At 41.7% G+C, this 18,757-nt stretch overlaps 2 protein-coding genes across 23 annotated transcripts in view; one reads left to right on the top strand and one right to left on the bottom strand.

The window, feature by feature from the left end:
• Positions 1-18,048, top strand: part of LRRC18 (leucine rich repeat containing 18) — a 31,347-nt gene extending 13,299 nt beyond the window's left edge. For 5 of the 7 annotated variants that reach the window (XM_003903634.5, XM_017962800.3, XM_009214396.4 and 2 more), the window contains 2 exons: positions 13,301-14,141; positions 17,287-18,048. In XM_003903634.5, coding sequence (XP_003903683.1) covers positions 13,378-14,141; positions 17,287-17,308 — 786 coding nt within the window. In that variant the 5' untranslated portion in view covers positions 13,301-13,377 and the 3' untranslated portion in view covers positions 17,309-18,048. Of the gene's footprint in view, positions 1-13,297; positions 14,142-17,286 lie in introns of all 7 variants that reach the window. The other 2 variants (XM_031652356.1, XM_009214398.4) reach the window with 1 other exon arrangement.
• The window catches only part of WDFY4 (WDFY family member 4), a 297,261-nt gene that overhangs the window by 55,141 nt on the left and 223,363 nt on the right, over positions 1-18,757 (bottom strand). The window lies entirely within an intron of this gene.

The raw sequence follows: 18,757 nt of genomic DNA, 5'->3' as shown, positions 1-18,757 counted from the left end.
GTTTGACAGCTAATGGCTTTCCAGGCAGCACATGTGCAGAGCCACGCTGGTGCTAAGGATAGAGAAGTAAATAATACTAGGGGCAGACAAAGCTAGAAATGCATAATATCCCAGTAAGACACTTAGAGCTGGGTTGATCAAATTAACCAGATAATTGCCAAATGAAGTGAACCTGAGAAATTTTTATACAGACACTCCGTTTGCTACTTTATAGGCATGGGGATGGAAGTTTTGTTGTAATGGGAAGAACATACCCCACAGAAGTGCTGGAATAAGGTGGCTGTGTGAGCTGGACAAACTCCTCATACAACTTCCTTCCCTACACCACCCAGAATAGGAGGAATATTCCTACCACAAAGGAGAGTGGTACAGATGACTGAAATGGCAAAGGAGATGTCACTTTATGAAGACACAGGCATGATGTACCTCTTAGCGTGGTTCTGAGGATGTGTGATGTGTAGAGGCAGCGGGGAGGGTGCTGGGGAGCATCATTTGACCAGCACATAGAGACAGCCGCTGTTTGGCAATAGCAGAAGTACCTTATGAGAGGTTAGACTTTCAAGTGAGCTCACATGGTAAAAATCAAACTTCTGGTGGTCTGCATACAGCCACCCCTGACACAGGGGCACTACAGCAGCCTGCAGCCCTCCAGGGCAAAGAGGTCACTGCCTCTCTGGTGAGTACCAGGGAATGCAGTTGACTGATGTCCCTGGGCGTTGCTACATGAAAATCCTGTGTCTTTGCACTCTTGACTCACACTCCATGTGGCAAGGCGTTCACACTGCATTGGGCCTGCAGGGACTGGAGGAACTGAGAAACAGCCAGGTTCTGCCTCCATTGCCACCCACTTGGGGACACATGCCTATGAAGTGAACTGGCTCGTGGCATTATGCGTGCCCCATAAACTGTTTCTCTTTCTCTCTTTCATTGCCAATTGCTAAGCTCTTACAGTTAAATGACTCTACTAATGCCATTAAAATATCAGTAACATTCATACTATTTGTACATATTTAGATATATACCCACATATATACGGTACATCTATGAAAATGAATATCCTGCACATGGGCCCCTGGACAGTGAAGTGAGCAGGCAATGGGTCACACTGAAGCGATTTCTTCAGGGACCTTATTTGCCTGTGGTCAGTTCCTCCAAAAGGCCAGTGGAACATCTGCATTACGGAACCTCTGCAGGGATTTTGGCTAAGGCTGCCTCTCTGTCTCCTCACTCTGTTGAGTTGGCTGGCTGCTTCAGCCAGAGTGCACACCATTCTTCATTTAGCAGACTCTCTAGGGGGTGACATTGCAGTTCCCAGGCCAATCCATGCCAAATTAGAATGGACTTGAGCAAGTGTCTCATCACCCAGAGTTCTGGGGACTCTGACATTCCTTGGTTCCAATGTCAGAGATTCCAGCAAAACAGGAACACCCTTCCTGAGGCCTGGGGCCATGGGGGGCCAGTGGCCTTCCTTAATCTCCTGTGCAGAAGTGGGTGTGGCTTTCAGCCTGAGAGTCATAGGATTCCAGGATGGCTTCCTCCCCCTGGAGGCAGTGGGGGCCAGCAATGTACCCCCAGGATGAGGCATTTGCTACTGCTGGAGCACAGGCAACAGAGGGAGGAGAGAGAGAGGTGGCACTGTGCATAGAAAGATTGTACACCAGCTTGCGTATCAGACACATCAAGGTTTGACTCTGACTGTACTCTTTGCTGCCTGTGTGACCTTGGGGAAGTCACTTAACTTCTCCGATCTCAATTCTCTTATTGTAAAAATAAGGTTGATATTTTGCATAGTTGCTGTGGAGATTAAACATACATGAAGGGCCCAGCAGCATGTTTGAGGCAATTACTTTGATACCATGAGTGAATGATAGAGAGGGGCTCTTGACATTGGCAGTATTTCCAAAATTGATGTCAGAAGTCCCCCCAAAGTCCCTGTGGAGTCCCTGTAAGATTCCAGCCCCTGCTTCTGCATCTCTCCTGCCATCATCCCTCCATCAGCTCTGCCCAGAGTGTTGTGGAGCTATTGCTGTGAGCTGCACTGTCATCTCTGTACCTCTAATCTGTCCCTTTCTAGCAATCTGTCCTTCTGCCCACAGGGAAGCAGGGCTCACATTGGGGCAGTTAGTGGAAAAAACAAAAACACTTTATGTTTATACCCCCAAGAAAGCTATATTCCTAAATCCAGGTAACACTGCAGAGCAAGTAGCACAGTACACAGTTTCTGGCCCAGAATGATCTTTGGACAAGGGGTAATTCTCTAAGCTATGCCCAAGTCAAAAGTTAGTGCTGATTTCAGAGGCCTGCCCAGAGGTTCCCAACACACCCATTACAGACACAGGACCCAGAATGACAGTGCAGGTCTCCACCTCCCATGGATTTCATCTGTGAAGATACAGCTCCGCCTCTCTTTAGAGGGAGCATGACCATCCTGGGAAGGGGCAGAGGACAAAGAGAGTGATCTGAAGCCACTCGGGAGGTCACAGTTACGTGAGCTGGCCTGTTACATGACCAGTAAATATAAGGGTCGGGAGAGAGGACAAATGCAGTTACTTTTGAATGAGTGAGTTGTTGAGGGAAGTTTGTATCATTTCCTCTTAAGAGATGACCCACAAGCAAAAGATATTTCTCATCCACATGACATGAAACTTCCTATAAAGCTAGTCCCAAACACTGGCTGTGAAACGTCAGTGTCTTTGGGGGTTTCAGTTCCATGTGTCTATCCTGTATCTCAACGGGTCAGTTGAAAGAATGAAATTATTATTGTGAGATTGTGTTAGCAAGCTATTTAGGGATGTCAGATATATAGAAACAAAGTCAGTCTTACTTAAAATTGTAGTCAAAGATACGTGAGTGTGAAGCACCAGACAAATTCTAGTATCATAATGACAAGGGTCTTACAACTGGAAATGTTTGCAAATATTTGGATGACATTAATATATTGGTTGCCATTACTTTTTTAATTTAGATATCCATGGGGTGTCCCACCATGCTGTTTGATTCACAATGACTAGAGAGAAAAAATTAATTAGAAATTAAAGTCAAACCAACTGGTCCACTTTTTCCAAAGTATAAAAACCAATTGTACAAGAACAAAAAGACACAGTACATTTAGAAACCTCTTATATTTGAGCTGCCAAGCTGTTCATGTGGAATGAAATCTATTATCCATCAAACCACACATAAATACATCCATTCATCTGTCTATTCACCCATCTATCTGCTTATTCACTTACATCTTTCTCTCTATAACTATCAGCTTCCCTTGTGTGGCTTGATCCCACTCTGACATTTCAAGAATTCTATGAAATGATAATAGGCCATCTAGCCAGTTTGAAACAGATGATCAAAAGATCATCTGTTTCTCCCTTCTTTTGCCAACTCTTACCCTGGGCAGGAAGTGGCTACATAGAGTTGGATAACACAAGGCACATCCCTGGTCTCTGGGGGCTCTGAGATGGGGCTTCTGGCACTGGGTCTGCGTCTAGTGGTACTGGGCAGCTTAGGGGGTCAGGATGGACCCTGAGCCACACAACACACTCCGCCTTCTATAACTGAGAACAAGGGTCCCTGCCAGGGTCGGGTGGCCCCAGGGAGAAGAGCAGAGAGGGTGGAAGTTCACCATGCCCCATCTGGCCCCAGGGCTGCCTAGGGACCCAGACTCCCTGGGGAGGTGAAGTACATTATCCCAGCCAGCCCTCATTTTACCTTGAGGTGATTAATGGGCAGGCTTGGAGCCAAAGGGCCCTTTGGAGAGAGGCTCCTTAATGGAGGAGTTCTCTGCAGCCAGCTCCGCGCTGCTCATCACCATTCATCAGAGCTGGGAGGGCTTCTTCTCACAGTGTGGGTGGGCTGTGGGCAGCAGGCACAGCTGGGCCCAACTGGCTGGATCTCCCGTTTGTTGGAAACACCCCTTCCTGTCCAGGATGCTTTCTAACCCATGCTCAGTGTGTTTGGACTCCCTGAGCTGAATTTTATCTTACATAGTAGAAGAAAACCAAAAGGCAGCCCAGGTTTTCAGTGTTTAGGGGATTCTGGTGGCCAGAATCAGTGAGGATCTAGATTTGAACTATTTCAACCTGAGGACCGGGCCTGTTTACTGTTTATCTGTGTTGCTCAGAGGCTTGATAAATGGTAGGCACTCAATATGCTCATACAGTGAGTGAACAAATGAATGAATGCTTGAGTAAGCACATGGACTTAGCTTAAATCAGTCCCAAAGGACTAATAATGACCACAGAGAAATGAAAATTTACTGATTGTTTAGGCCCATGGGATATGGTTGCCAAATAAAATACAGAACTATGCAATTATTGGGACATACATATATATATACTAAAACTATTTGTTGTTTATCTGAAGCTCAAATTTTACTGGGGATTCTGCAATTTTATTTGCTAAATCTGGCAAATCTACCATGAGGAGAAGCCATTGATAAACATCAGATGAGTGCATAGACTTCCCTGATCTCAATTCATCTCTTTTTAATGAAGATTTCAACTCAAGCACAGCAGACAGTTTTTCTGACATGCCAGCTTGTGAACAGCTGTTCCCTGTGGAACACATCCCCCTGGTGCATACACCAGGGAGACATACACATTGGACCACAGTGGTGCCCAGATGGTACCTATTTGGATGCCTTTTCAGGGGCAGAACTGGGTTGTGTGGGGCCGTAACAAAATCACAGACTTCCAACGTGAGACGAGCCAGCAGGCACAGTGAGAGGAACAGAAGTAGAATATGGAGTCCCAACCATTTTGTAAAGTTTTTTAAAAAACAATTTACTGTGTAGACACAGTAAAATTGCCTCTTTGGGTACAGTTCTCTAAGCTTTAACAGAGGTACAGATTCATGTAACCACCATCACTGTGGGGGTGCAGGCAGTGACACCAACCCAGAAAACTCACTTGTGCATTTCCCTTCTAGTCAAGCCTTTCCCCAACCCCTAATCCCTGCAACCACAGATTTGTTCTGCACCTAAAGTTATGGCTTTTTCAGAAGGTCACATAAATGGAATCATTCCATTCATGTAGACTTTTGAGACTTTTTTCTTAGGCAAAATACTTTAGGGTTCATCCAAGTGGTTGCATGTATCAGTAGACTTTGTGTTTAGTAGTATTCCATTACCACAGTCCTCACTTACCTGCAGGTTATATGTTCTAAGACCCCCCCTGAATACCTGAAACCACTATAATATACTATGTTTTTCCTATAGGAAAACTATGATAAAGTTTAATTTATGAGTTAGGCACCGTAAGAGATGAACAATGATAATTCATCATAAAATAGAACAATTTCAACAATATACTGTTCTCAACTTCACAGATAGAAGATTCATTCTTGCTGTAGATGTTAGCAACCTCAGCATATGATTTGTTTTTTTCCCCAAGTCAAGAACTTTCGCCTTTTCACTTAAAGGAAGCACTTTAAGGCTTCTCTCTCTTTGGCATATCTGAGCTACCAGCATCACTACCCACTACTAGGACAGCTACTGAGTGATGAACAGGCAGCTAGCATTTACAGAGTGAATCCACTGGAAAAAGAGAGGATTCAAGTCTGGGTGGGATGTAGCAGGATAGCCTGAGATTTCCTCATACTACTCAGAACAGTGAGCAATTCAAAATGTATGAATTTCTTATTTCTGGGGTTTTCCATTTAATATTTCCAATCTGGGGAACTAAAAATGTGGAAATGGAAACAGCACATAAGGGAGACTACTGTACAGTATTAGGAATCCACCCACTGAAGGACATTTATTATTTTTCTGTTTGGGGCAATTATGAATAGAGCATCTATAAACACATGTGAACAGGTTTCAGTGTGAACATGGAATTTTACTTTTCTAGGGTAAATACTTAGTCGGGGAAATGCCAGATGATATAATAACTATATGGTTTTGTAAGAAATTTCCAAAGTGTTTTCCAAGAAGCTGTACCATTTTGCATTCCCATCAGCAAGGAATTAGAACTCTAGTTATAGTATCTCCTTGCCAAAACTTTGCACTATCGATTTTTGTGTTTGTACATTTCTATATTGAAATGTATCTTTAAATCTTCTGGACATTAAAAAAAATGTATTGCTTGCTTTCTTACTGTTAAGTTGAAAAGATCTTTATAGATTTTGGATACCAGATATCTATGATATATATGATTTGCACTGTTTTCTTCCAGTCTGTAGCTTGTCTTTTCATGCTCAACATTTTTTTTCACAGAGCTCTTAATTTTGTTCAACTTGTTAATACCATCTTTTGTAAATTGTGCTTTTGCATTTACTCAAAGTCATGAAGATTTTCTCCTTCATTTTCTTTTCAAAGTTTTATAGTTTTACATTTTACATTCAAATCTATGATCCATTTTGAGTTAATGTGAGTTAATCAGGCCAAGGTTTAATTTTTTGCATATAAATAATCAATTTCAACACCATTTGTTGAAGAGTTCATTGTTTCTCCATGGAACATCCTTTGACCTTTTGTCAAAAATCAATTGACCATTTGGCCATGTTTGTGTAGATCTATTTCTGGACTCTATTTTTTGTTCCATTGACCTATCTACCTGTCCCATCACCAATAATACCACATGATGTAACTATATGGTAAATTTTAAAATTGGGACGCATAATCCTCCAACTCTATTATTATTTTTCAAAATTATTTTCCATTTCTAGTTTCTTTTCCTTTCATATAAATTTTAAAATCTATTCATCCATATATGTAAATAATCCTGCTGTAATTTTGATTAGACCAATTTGGGGAGAGTTGACATTAAGTCATCCAATTCATGAGCATGGTATGTTTCTCCATTTATTTAGATCTTCTTTGCTTTCTTACATCAGCATTTTATAATTTTCATTATAAAAATCCTGCAAATTTTGTTTACTTATGTGAAATATAGAAGTATTTTATTGTTTGGAGCATTATTATTTTTCATAATTCAGTTTCCAATCGTTAATAGCTTGTATATGGAAATGCAATGGGGGTTTTGTGTGCTAACCTTGTATCCTATGACCTTGCTAAACTCATTTATTAGTTCCAAGACTGTTTTTTAAATTCTGTGGGATTCTCTATGTGGACAATCATGACATCTGTGCATAAGAACAGTTTTATTTCATTCTTTTCTGTCTGTATGCCTTTATTTTTTGCATTCTTACACTGGTTAGAATTTCCAAAGTAATATTGAACAGACATAGTGAGAGTGTGCTGTCTTGTCTTATTCCCAAACTTCAGATGAGAACCTTCAGTCCTTCACCAAGTATGATATTAGCTCTAGCTTTTTTGTGGATGTCCTTTAGCCAGATAAGGAAGGGCCTTTTTGTTACCAGTTTGCTGAGAGTTTTTCATCACTAGAAGATGTTAAATTTGTCAAATGTTTTTTCTGCATCAATTGATAAGATCTTTTTTTTTCTTTTTAGTCTGTTAATATGGTATGTTACATTACCTGACTCCCAAGTATTAAGTAATTTTGGGTTGTCATTTATATTCCTTTTACATGTTACTGAATTCAATTTGCTAATACTATGTTGAGGATTTTTGTAACTATGTTCATGAAGAATATTGATCTGAAGATCTCTTTCTTATATTGTTTTTGTGTGATTTTAACATCACGGTAATGCTGACATCAGAAGTTGAGATAAGTTGAGAATTGCTCTCGACTCTATTTTTTTTTTAAAGAAATCATATCAAATTGCTAGTATGTCTTTGCAATTGATTGAATGTTTGTGTCCCCCGAAAATCTGTATTGAAACTGTAATCTCCAGTGTGATGGTATCAGAAAGTGAGGCATTTAGATCATGAGGAAATTAGATCATGAGGGTGGAGACTTCATAAATGGATTTATGCCCTTACCAAAAGGGACCCCAGATAATTGTTTTGCTCTCTTTCTACCATGTGAGGACACAGCAAGAAAACATCTATGAACCAGGTAACATGCTCTCACCAGATGGCAAATCTGTCAAAGACTTGATTTGGACTTCCCAGCCTCTGGAACAGTGAGAAATAAATTTATGTTGCTTACAAGCCAAATAGTCTATGGTACTTTGTTTTAGTATCCTGAGTGGACCAAGACAGTCTTCTTTAAATGTTTGATAGAATTTAACGATAAGACCACTGGGCTTCGGGTTTTCTTTTTTGAAAGGTTTTCAACCATGAATTCCATTTCTTCAATAAATGGAGGTCTATTTGGGTTTTCATTCCTTCACAAATATTTAGTAATTTTTAGTTGATCTTTTCCCAGTTCCTTTTTTTTTAAATTTTTTTTTAGAGTTGTTTGTACTGTTCTCTTACTATCCCTTTAATGCCTGTGGGATTTAGCAAATCCTCCCTTTAACTTCTGATATTTGTAATTTGGCTTCTCTTTCTTTTTTTAAAAAATTGTCAGTCTGGCTATCTGTTTCATTAATCTTTTCAAAGAACCGGCTTAAATTTTTTTGTACAATTTCAACTCTTTAAATTTGTTAAGACTTTTTTCATGACCCAAAATATAGTCTGTATTAGTGGATATTCCATATGTACTTGAAAAGAGTTTGTATTCTGCATTTGCTGGGTAGAGTGCTTTATACATGTCAGATTCAGTTGGTTGGTGGTAATAGTGAGTTATTCTATACTAGCAATTCTCATATCCAGGCAATTTTGCTCCTCAGTGGACATCTGGCAATGTCAAGAGACATTATTGATTGTTACAACTAGTGGGCAGCTACTGGCAACCAGTGGGTAGAATCTTCCGGCCTTACTCTGCTAAACATTCTACAATGCACAAGACAGGTCTTCCCCCAAGCCCCGTCGCCATCCCACCCCTGCTGACAACAAATAATTATCTGGTCTAAAATGTCAATAGAGCCAAGGTTGAGAAAACCTTTTCCTTGCTGATTTTCTCTCTACCTGTTCTATTGACTGCTGAGAGACAAGTATTGATGTCTCCAATTCTAATGGTAAATTTATCCATTCTTCCTTTCAATTTTATGTCTTTGCTTCATTTAAATTGAAGCTCTGCTATTAGGTACATACACATTTAGGATTTTTTTGTCTTATTGGTTAAATGCTCATTTTATTAATAAGTAATGGTCTTACTTCAGGTAAATTTTCTTATTCTGAAATATGCTTTATCTGACATTAATAAAGTCACTACATCCTTCCTTTAGTGTTTGCATGGTATGTCTTTTTACATTCTTTTAGTTCAACTCACTGTTGCTTATTTAAAGTATATTTTCTTTATAGACAACATACAATTGGGTCTTTCTATTTTGTAATCTATCCTGATAATTGTGTCTTTTAATTGGTGCATGTAGGTCACTTTCATTTAATGTAAGTATTGCTTTGTTTGGATTTCAGTCTATCATTTTAATAGTTGTTTTCTGTTTGCCCCTCTGTTCCCTTTTCCTGCCTTCTTTTGTATTATTTGAATTTTTAAACTCGGTTTTATTCGCATTTATATATTTCGTTTTTTACTATTTACTATATCTTTTTATATAGTGCCTTAGTGATTGCTCTGAGGATTAAAATACACATATTTAACTTTACAGCCTACTTAGAATTAATCTTTCACCACTGCAAAAGCAGTGTAAAACCCTTACCACCATATAGGTCTCGCTAACTTCCCCATTATGTAGTAGTTGTCTTATGTATGACATCTACATACTTTGACAACTCCATCACACAGTGTTACTTTTCTTTCAATCACATACATACTTTAGGGGTATTTAGAAGAGAAAAATCCTCCACATTTACTCAGATATTTAGCATTTTCATTGCACTTCCTTTATCCTAAAAGTTCTGAGTTCCTCTCTAGCACAGTTTCCCTTTCACCTGAAGAACTTCCTTGGGCATTTCTTTTACAGCAGCTTAGTTAGTGGCAAAAACTTTTATTTTTCACTCATCTGATAATATCTTTATTTTGCCTTCATTTATAAAGCATACTGTCACAGTCTGGGTTGACAGTTCTTTTCTTTCAGCACTTTAAAAAAGATGTTTCCAGCACCTCTGGCCCCTGTGGTTTCTGATGAGAAACCTGCAGTCATTTCTATTGCTGTTCCCCTGTGGGTGATGTGTCATTGTTCTCTGAGAGCGTTCATGTTTTTTCTTTAATTTGGAGCAGGTTGATTATGTGTCTGAGTGTGAATTTCTTTATCTTGTTTGGAGTTTGCTGAGCTTCCTTCCTGTGTTTGTAATTTCTATGTTTTTCATCACTGTTGGAAGTTTTCAGCCATTTTTCCTTCAAATGTTTTTCTGTACCACAACTGTTTTTCCACTCTTTCTGAGATACAGGTGTAAGTACAGTTATCAGCAGAGATAGAGATAGAGGCATGCGTCACTTCCTGATGTGAATGCCTTCTGAGAAATGCATCCTTGGGTGATTTCATCATTGTGTGAACATCAAAGGGTGCAAACCTAGATGGTATAGCCTACTATAGACCTAGGTAGACTATGTGGTCTAGTCTATTGCTTCCAGGCTACAAACCTGTACAGCATGTTACTGTACTAAACACTATAGGCAATTGTAACACAACGGTAAGTATTTATGTATCTAAACCTGGAAGAGGTAAAGTAAAATTATAGTATCATAATCTTACGGGACAATTGTCATATATGCAATCTGTCATTGACCAAAACATCATTACCTAGCACATGGCTATATACACACATACACATACACACATACACACACACACACATTTTTAAAGCAGGACTTTTTACTTTTAAAAAGCACCTAGGTCTATAGTAGGCTATTCCCTTTAGGTTTGTGTAAATGTACTCTTTGATCACTCAATGAAGAAATCACCTCTGCCTTTAAACAGAGGCAGCTCAGGGCAAGTCCAGAGTTGCTATACAACTTTCAGAATCACTTTTCCTGAATTTCTTCCCCGTTACAATCTGTCTGAACTCTGTGGCTCTCAGGAGCATCTCTTCTCCCCCCACTTCTTGGTCTTCTGGCTGGATTTTGTTTTCTAAATCTGTTGCACACTTCTTGCAACTGTTTCTGCCTCTAGGGCCAAGTGGCAGTAGGGTAGAGAAAACAAAGCAAGCTCCCCAGCTCTGAGGACCACAGTTTAGTCAAAGACAATGCTTCTCTTCTTCCAACTTCTAGGTGCCTGCCTGGATGACTCCAGGGACACAGGGTGGCCTGGGATGAGACAGGAGAGAAGCAAGCAAGCAAACAAACAAAAAACAGACCACAAAACAGATTTCCCTTACTGTCTCTGACCCTTAAAAATCCATTTCCTGTTCCTTGGACCAGAAAGAGAGGTTCTTGTTGGAAATCAGAAATCTTTCTGTCCTTATCTGGTGCAAAGTTTTATGTTCTGGGCTGCCCTTGAGTCCAAAACAAGAGAAATGGTTGAGGGGAGAAAAGGGAGTTCAGGAAACTTGCGGCCAGATTGGTCTTCCCTTTGAGTTATGGATTTCTTCTCCAATCTGCCTGATATCACTTATCTCAGAGTCCTCAGAGTGTCTCTGTGCATTGTGCCCTAGGCTTTACTTGCTTTCAGGAGTCTGGTGGGACCAAGTGAGCATACTCAATCTTAACTGGACTTGGATTCCACTTTGTTTTTTAAGCTGCTTTATCCCATCTGGTTTCTCAGAGCTGAATGATATAGACAGTTCCATATCGGTGAACATGGTGCTGGCTCTGGAAACCAGCCAATTATGCCCGAAAATAGGGAGTCCACCATTTTGAGAAACTAGGGTGAGCTTACAAGGCCTGTGTAAATGAACATCAATGCTGCCAAGAGCTAAGAACTGTCATTGGTTTACTGTGGAGACCACCATCTATTCCAAGGGGCTGTGATTCATCAGGCCTTTCACAGGGTAGGACCCTCTGACCCTTCAGCTGTGAGTGGTGACAGTGGGATTTACAGTAGGTGTGAGACAGGCTTGCATACATTTCCCTTTGACACTGGGTGACGAAAACATATAACTATATCCCCACGCAGCCTGATTGCTCAATATTCATGTGCTATATCAACTTGGGTTCTAATAAAAGGTATAGGTGATGAAGTACAGAGACTGTAGAGCACCTCTCCCTGCCCATCTCTGCAGGGAACAGACGCAATGCAAGTTTGTGTCTCCCAAGGGCATACTTCTGCCTGGTTTGGAAATCTTGGTCCAAAAGAAAAAAAAAAAAATCAGCAAGCAGGAGGCACTGAGTTATTAAAAAGAAAAGGGGGTCCCAGAACCAAACAGAACAAGAGTTACATCCTCTTCCTGGCTGCAGACCTTCCTCACTTCTGAGCCTTGGTCTCACTACAATAGGGGTAATGCTGTGGATCTTGTTGTTGAGGATTAGAAACAATATGTGTAGCAATTTTTAATAACTAACATTAATCAAGCTATTACTATGCACCAGGCACTGTTATAAGTGCTTTATAGTAGATAATTTACGTTCCCTCAGAGCTCTGTAAGGGCATCTGTTTTCACAAATAAGAAAACACAAGCACAGAGAATTTAAGAAGATTGTGAGTAGAGTAGAGTTGGACTTCTAAGTCAAGCATGCGGAAGACAGAATCCCCATCATATCATATTGACATTCTGCTTCCCCGCACTATGGCAGTCACGGCCATTTATCAAGTTTCTGTGCAGAGGAGTTGAAGTCCAGTGTGAAGGATGTGAGAGGAGGAGAGAAGGGGCAGGAGATGGAAAAGGCAGCATTCTCCATGAGCTTTGCCAGCACCCTTCATTCCCCTGTGTGCTCATGATGGGGAGCTGTGGTGCTGCTGGGCCCAGCAATAGCACACCCTGATACCCCTGGGCTGAGCAACAGGCTTTTCCGCATGGCAACTGTTGCACTGTAGCCAAGACCTCACTAGTTCCTCTGGGTCCATGAGGAGAAGAGGAATGGGAGCAGTCGGTCTTAGTACCCACCTTATTCTCTAAGATCCAGGCTTATGTTGGCTTGAAAACTCAGTCCCTCCCCAAGAGCCTGTATGATAACTTAAGGGAATCCTAGCTTTAAGCAGGGGTCTAGGAAGGGACAGATATCCAAGAACACACACACACACATGGCCCTGGGTGTGGGGTACGTGACAGTCTGGGACAGTGGAGAGGATTTATAAGTCAGGGCATGGCACAGCTAGAGGGACATTTAGTGTCCTTCAGGCTGACCCTACACCTCCTATTTTAACATCCAAGAAAATCAAAGTCTGAAGAAGGCACACAGTTTGCTGACAATCTATGGCTGGGCTGGGTCCACTTTGCCCTGACTTCTCTCCGCAATCCTCTTTCTTGCTTTTTAAACCACTGAGAGCAAAGCATCATGACGTGGGGGAGCCCAGTGCCCTCTGGTATCTCCTAACCAGATGTTTTCTTATCTTTCAGCAGTTTTTCATGATTTTTCCTCACACTGGTCACTATCCAATCAGAACAACCAACTTCTAACACTCCCTTACTAAAAGAACATGGCTAAGGGTGAGAAAGGCCCCAAGGGCAAGAAGATCACCCTCAAGGTGGCCAAGAATTGCATCAAAATCACTTTTGATGGGAAAAAGCGCCTTGACTTGAGCAAGATGGGAATTACCACCTTCCCCAAGTGTATTCTGCGCCTCAACGACGTGGACGAGCTGGACCTTAGCCGGAATCTGATCAGGAAGATCCCTGACTCCATCTCCAAGTTCCAGAACCTCCGGTGGCTGGACCTGCACAGCAACTACATAGACAAGCTGCCTGAGTCCATTGGCCAGATGACCAGCCTGCTCTACCTCAACGTCAGCAACAACCGGCTGACCAGCAACGGGCTGCCCGTGGAGCTGAAGCAACTAAAGAACATCCGCACTGTGAACCTAGGCTTGAACCACCTGGACAGTGTGCCCACCACGCTGGGGGCCCTGAAGGAGCTCCATGAGGTAGGGCTCCATGACAACCTACTGAACAACATCCCCGTGAGCATCTCTAAGCTCCCCAAGCTGAAAAAGCTCAACATAAAGCGGAACCCCTTTCCAAAGCCAGACGAGTCGGAAACGTTCATAGACTCCATCAGGAGGCTGGAGAACTTGTATGTGGTGGAGGAGAAGGATCTGTGTGCGGCTTGCCTGAGAAAATGCCAAAACGCCCGGGACAAGCTGAACAGAATCAAGAACATGGCCATGACGACACCGAGAAAGACCATCTTTCCCAATCTGATCTCGCCCAATTCTATGGCCAAGGACTCCTGGGAAGACTGGAGGTGACTTGGACCCTGACCCTGAGGCAGAAGGGAAAGAGAGAGGGAGGGAAGAGGGCAGTGGGCTGCATCCACAGGAAACCAAGGGCTCTCCTGTGGCTGCAGCAGCTCTTTCAGCCAAGCCCATAAAACTCCTTTCTTTACTTCCTCAGCGCGTGATTGTATTGATTGAAGGGCTTTTGGTTCCTTGCCATTCCACACATTTCTCCCTCCTCTGCACACACACTCACAAATACAGGCACAGTGAGTCAGGAAGGGGCTGTCCATGTCCATCCTACTCTTACCCCCAGATCTCTCTTGTTTACCGCTGTGGCCTAGGCAGTTAATGCCCCCCACACACTCACTATCACTGGCATTTCAGAACCCACCACCAGCTCCTAAATGTGAAGTTTATTCAGTGGAAATGTTTTGGGTCTGGGTTTCAAAGGCAAGGAATCTCAGAGCATGAGTTTGTAAGAAAGTAGATGAGCACTTCGTGTTGGGTAGGGGACAGAGGTGGGCCACAGAAATGGGCAGGTTTTATTATTAAGGCATCAATAGGCAGATAGCTTCCTGGGCCCAAAGCAATGTTTTCTCTCTGAACTGAGCTTGCACAACTTGCTCTAGGAGCTTTCTTGGCTAAATCTGCAGACCTCTGACTGGCTGTGAATGAATGAAGTTGTACTACCATCCTATTACATTCAGTGTTCTTTCAGACCCTCATGGGAGGAAGGAAAGAATGGTGGCAAGTATGGATTGGTGCATTCAATAAATCAACACCTTACTCGGCACTGTGCTAGGTGCAGGGGCCGTGTCCCTTTGGAGAAAGCTTGGCTTGCCTGGTGCAAGCTGGTGGAGAGAGTAACTGAAATGAGATGGGGCAGAGCACCATTGTCTGAGGCATTCAGGAGATCCCGGTCGTGGATGTGCAGGGCTGGCTTGGCAGAGAGAAAAGGCAAAGATTCTGAGGTTGGACAGATCTAGGTCCATGGCAACTCTGCTTCTGACTTGGCATCCCCTTGGGCACCTAACATAGCTTTGGTTCCCTCACTCGTGAAGTGGAAATAATGCTATACCTAACTCCAAGGGTTCTGTGCCTCTAAAACAGGCAGCACATGGAGAACATACTCAGCAGAAGCCAGTTCTCTTCTAGAACCATAACTTGGTTCATTGCAAAGCTGAAATACTACTTTGAACAGTGGTGCCAGTTGTGCAATATCTTTTGGTAGAAAATGACAGCAACCAAGTCAATCCTCACAATAGCTGAGAACCTTCTCTGGCCTCACTGTGTACCACACTCTCACACCTTCATGTGCATAAAAGAAATGAATCAAGAATGATACCTTGAGGGAGGCTTTTCTCCCCCAGGACTTTCCTATGTTGGTGGCAAGTTTGCTGACTGGATGATGAGAAGCACCAAGAGGCATCCATCAGTGAAGTGGTATTAACTTCTTTCCTCCTCACATTGTCAACCACAGCACACGGCACACTTCATTTCTTCACACCTTGCTGCTTATTTCCTCTTGTATTGCTTAGCTACGACAACCCTATCATGTTTCTAAAACCTTGGGAGAACTAGATTCAAAATTTTCATTTTAGTTTTTCCCTTTATTAAATGTTTTTCATTGTAGAAGTAACAGAACCACAACATACTACTAAATATAGTAGCTTAAAGCATCCATCATTCCACAGTATAAGTCAGCTGCAATGCTGGCAGAGTTCCTTACTAGTTATTTTTCTGTATATATTTTTATACATAGTTAAAATTATAGCATTCCTGTCATTTCTGTCCTGCTTTGAAACCCATGCTGTCACCTGGTATTAATAACCACACTTTAAAACGTCTGCAAGATAGTTATTCTTGTAGATATACATAACTATAAGTTACTGTTGTACCTTTATTTTCAGGTTTCACTGATGGGAATAGTCTTGTGATGAGAGCCTATATAACTAAAACATTTTAAAATATTTTTAATTATTTCCTTGGCATAGCCTCATTATTGGAAATATTGTGTTAAAGGGTGTGTTTTAACAATAATGTTGATACCTGCCATCAAGTAGCTCATAAAAGGTTCACACACATTTATATGCCTACCAGTAATGTAGTAGAGAACCCATTTCACGGCATCCTTGTCCGCACTGAGCCCTGTCCTTCACATTTTTCTTTTCACCTAATGTCCGAAATGACTCATGAGAACCCCTTCTGAAGCTGAGGGGAGCAACCATGTCTGAGACATGTGTGATGAGACACCATGCTGTAGGTATAGGAGCCACCACTAGCCTGCCAGGTCTTGGACATGTCCACAAGGGAGGCAATCTGCTATTTCAGTCACTTCATCTCTGACCCAAAAGGTATAGAGTCCATGCAGAGACGTATGATCGAGACAGAGTGCTGGATAGCTACATGAAGACTTTCCATTTCAGTTTCTCTCCCTTCAGACACTTTTTCTTTAGAATTAATTTTCCCTCCTTAGGTATTCAAAAGGTTCAGCAAAGGAGAGAAGTTAAGAGAAACATCAAGGTTACAGATCCCACCTGGTGCCTTAGGGTTTGCCCGTCCACATCCTCCGTTCCCCACTGCAGCACTCTCCTTGCCATGCTTGGTCCTCAACACCCTTACTTGCTGCCAACTGCTTGGCTGGCCTGACACTCACTCCAGCCTTGCTCTGGGGCTTTATCATGCTTTCCCTCTTATTACACATCTCAGGAAGGAGTTTCAGGTGCATTTAACTTTACCAGGATTGAGACATACCCAGGCAGTGGGCTGGGTTTGCCTCAATGTGTTCAAGTCGGACACCTCTTTAGCCAAGAAATGCTGGCAGCAGGACAAAGCAGACTGGAGATAGAGACCAGTTAGGAGGCATCTTCTGCATCCTATTTCTTTTTCTGCCAAGGAAAAGGTTTGATGTTGGTGTTCCTTCATGCTCTAAAATACCTCAGTCACCTTTACTTCTTATAAATTGAATTAAGCATAAAGATACTTCATAGGAAAGCCTTGGGGGTTCTCTTTCCTCAAATGCAAAAACAAACAAACAAACAAACAAAAAACACCCTATTCACACTAACCTGACCATCCTGACCTTGGTGAGCTGGTGTGACCTCTGCCTTTGCTGTGTTTGCCTCTGTGGTCTGGAGCAATTGCCTCACCCTCTTTTGTCTCCATCCCCAGAATACGCTCAACATCTTCCTAAAGTAGCTGTGGCAAAAACTTGAAGACTACTCAGCTAACAGAATAAACGACTCTGAAGAGAAGAAGCCCCCAGTTAGGAGAAGACAGAGTGGCAAGTGAGATGTTCTGGAAACCAGGCTCGCCGGAGCTAGCCAAGTATCCGACTTGCTTCTCAAATTCACTTCACCTCCCTTAGCTTTAGCTCATCTGCATGTGAAAATGACTTTGGGAAATATTTGATGTGGTTTTAAAAATGTATATAGAGGAAAAAATTTAAGAAAATTACAGATTATATATTATAGACAACTAAATATTTAAGACTTTAAGACTTAAAAGGCTTACTGCCTCTACATTTCACTCAGACTAGTACATCTCGATGCCAGTAGACTGTGATGTTTGTGTAGGTATGACATACTGACATGGTTTGCACATTTGTCCCCTCCAAACCTCATGTTGAGATTTGATCCCCAGTGTTGCAGGTGCAGCCTAATGGAAGGTCATGGGGGTGGATCCCTCATGAATGGCCTGGTGCCATCCTCTTGGTAATGAGTGAGTTCTCACTGTATTAGATCCTGTTGAAAATTGATTGTTAAAAAGAACTTGGCACATCCCTCTTCTCTCTCTCTCTCTTCCTCTCACCAAGTGATGCCTGCTCCCCTTTGCCTTCCACCATACCTATACCCTAAAGCCCTCACCAGGAGGCGCTGGCACCTGTACAGCTTGCAAGAACCATGACCCAAATAAATTTCTTTTCTTTATAAATAGCCTTAAATATTCCTTTATAGCAATGCTAAGACACCTCAAGCAACTCCAATTTATACAAAAAGTTATATAGAAAAATATTCTAAAAAATACTATAGATAAGGTAGAATTTTAACAAATCTTTTAGTGGTGCATAGGTAGGCAGGAAAAAGAAAACAGAGAAATGAACAGGAAAAAACAAAAAATAAAAATAAAATGGCAGACTTGTATTCTAACATTTTGATAATTACAATAAATGTAAATGATCTGCTTTATTTGTAATGACCACAAAATAGAAACAACCAAATGTTGCTCAATGCACAAATTGTTAAACAAACTCTGGTATATTTCTCTCATGCAATACTACTCAGCAATAAAGAGGAACAGACCATTGATACTTGCAACAACTTGAATGTATCTCAATGGCACTATTTTCAGCTAAAACAAAAATGTCCATCTCCAAAAGTCATATACTCTGTTCCATGTATAGAACAGTCTTTAAATGAAAAAATAATAGATATGAAAAACAGATTCATGATTCCCAGGATTTAAGGATGGTGGGGGAAGACAGGGAGGTAGGCATAACTATAAAGTGGTCGCACAGAGATATCTTTGTGGTGATAAAATAACTGTGTATGTCGGCCGGGCGCGGTGGCTCAAGTCTGTAATCCCAGCACTTTGGGAGGCCGAGACGGGCAGATCACAAGGTCAAGAGATCGAGACCATCCTG

Source organism: Papio anubis, chromosome 11 (assembly GCF_008728515.1).
Source record: "Papio anubis isolate 15944 chromosome 11, Panubis1.0, whole genome shotgun sequence".
Taxonomy (NCBI): Eukaryota; Metazoa; Chordata; class Mammalia; order Primates; family Cercopithecidae; genus Papio; species Papio anubis.
This window is presented reverse-complemented; position numbering and strand designations above follow the sequence as displayed.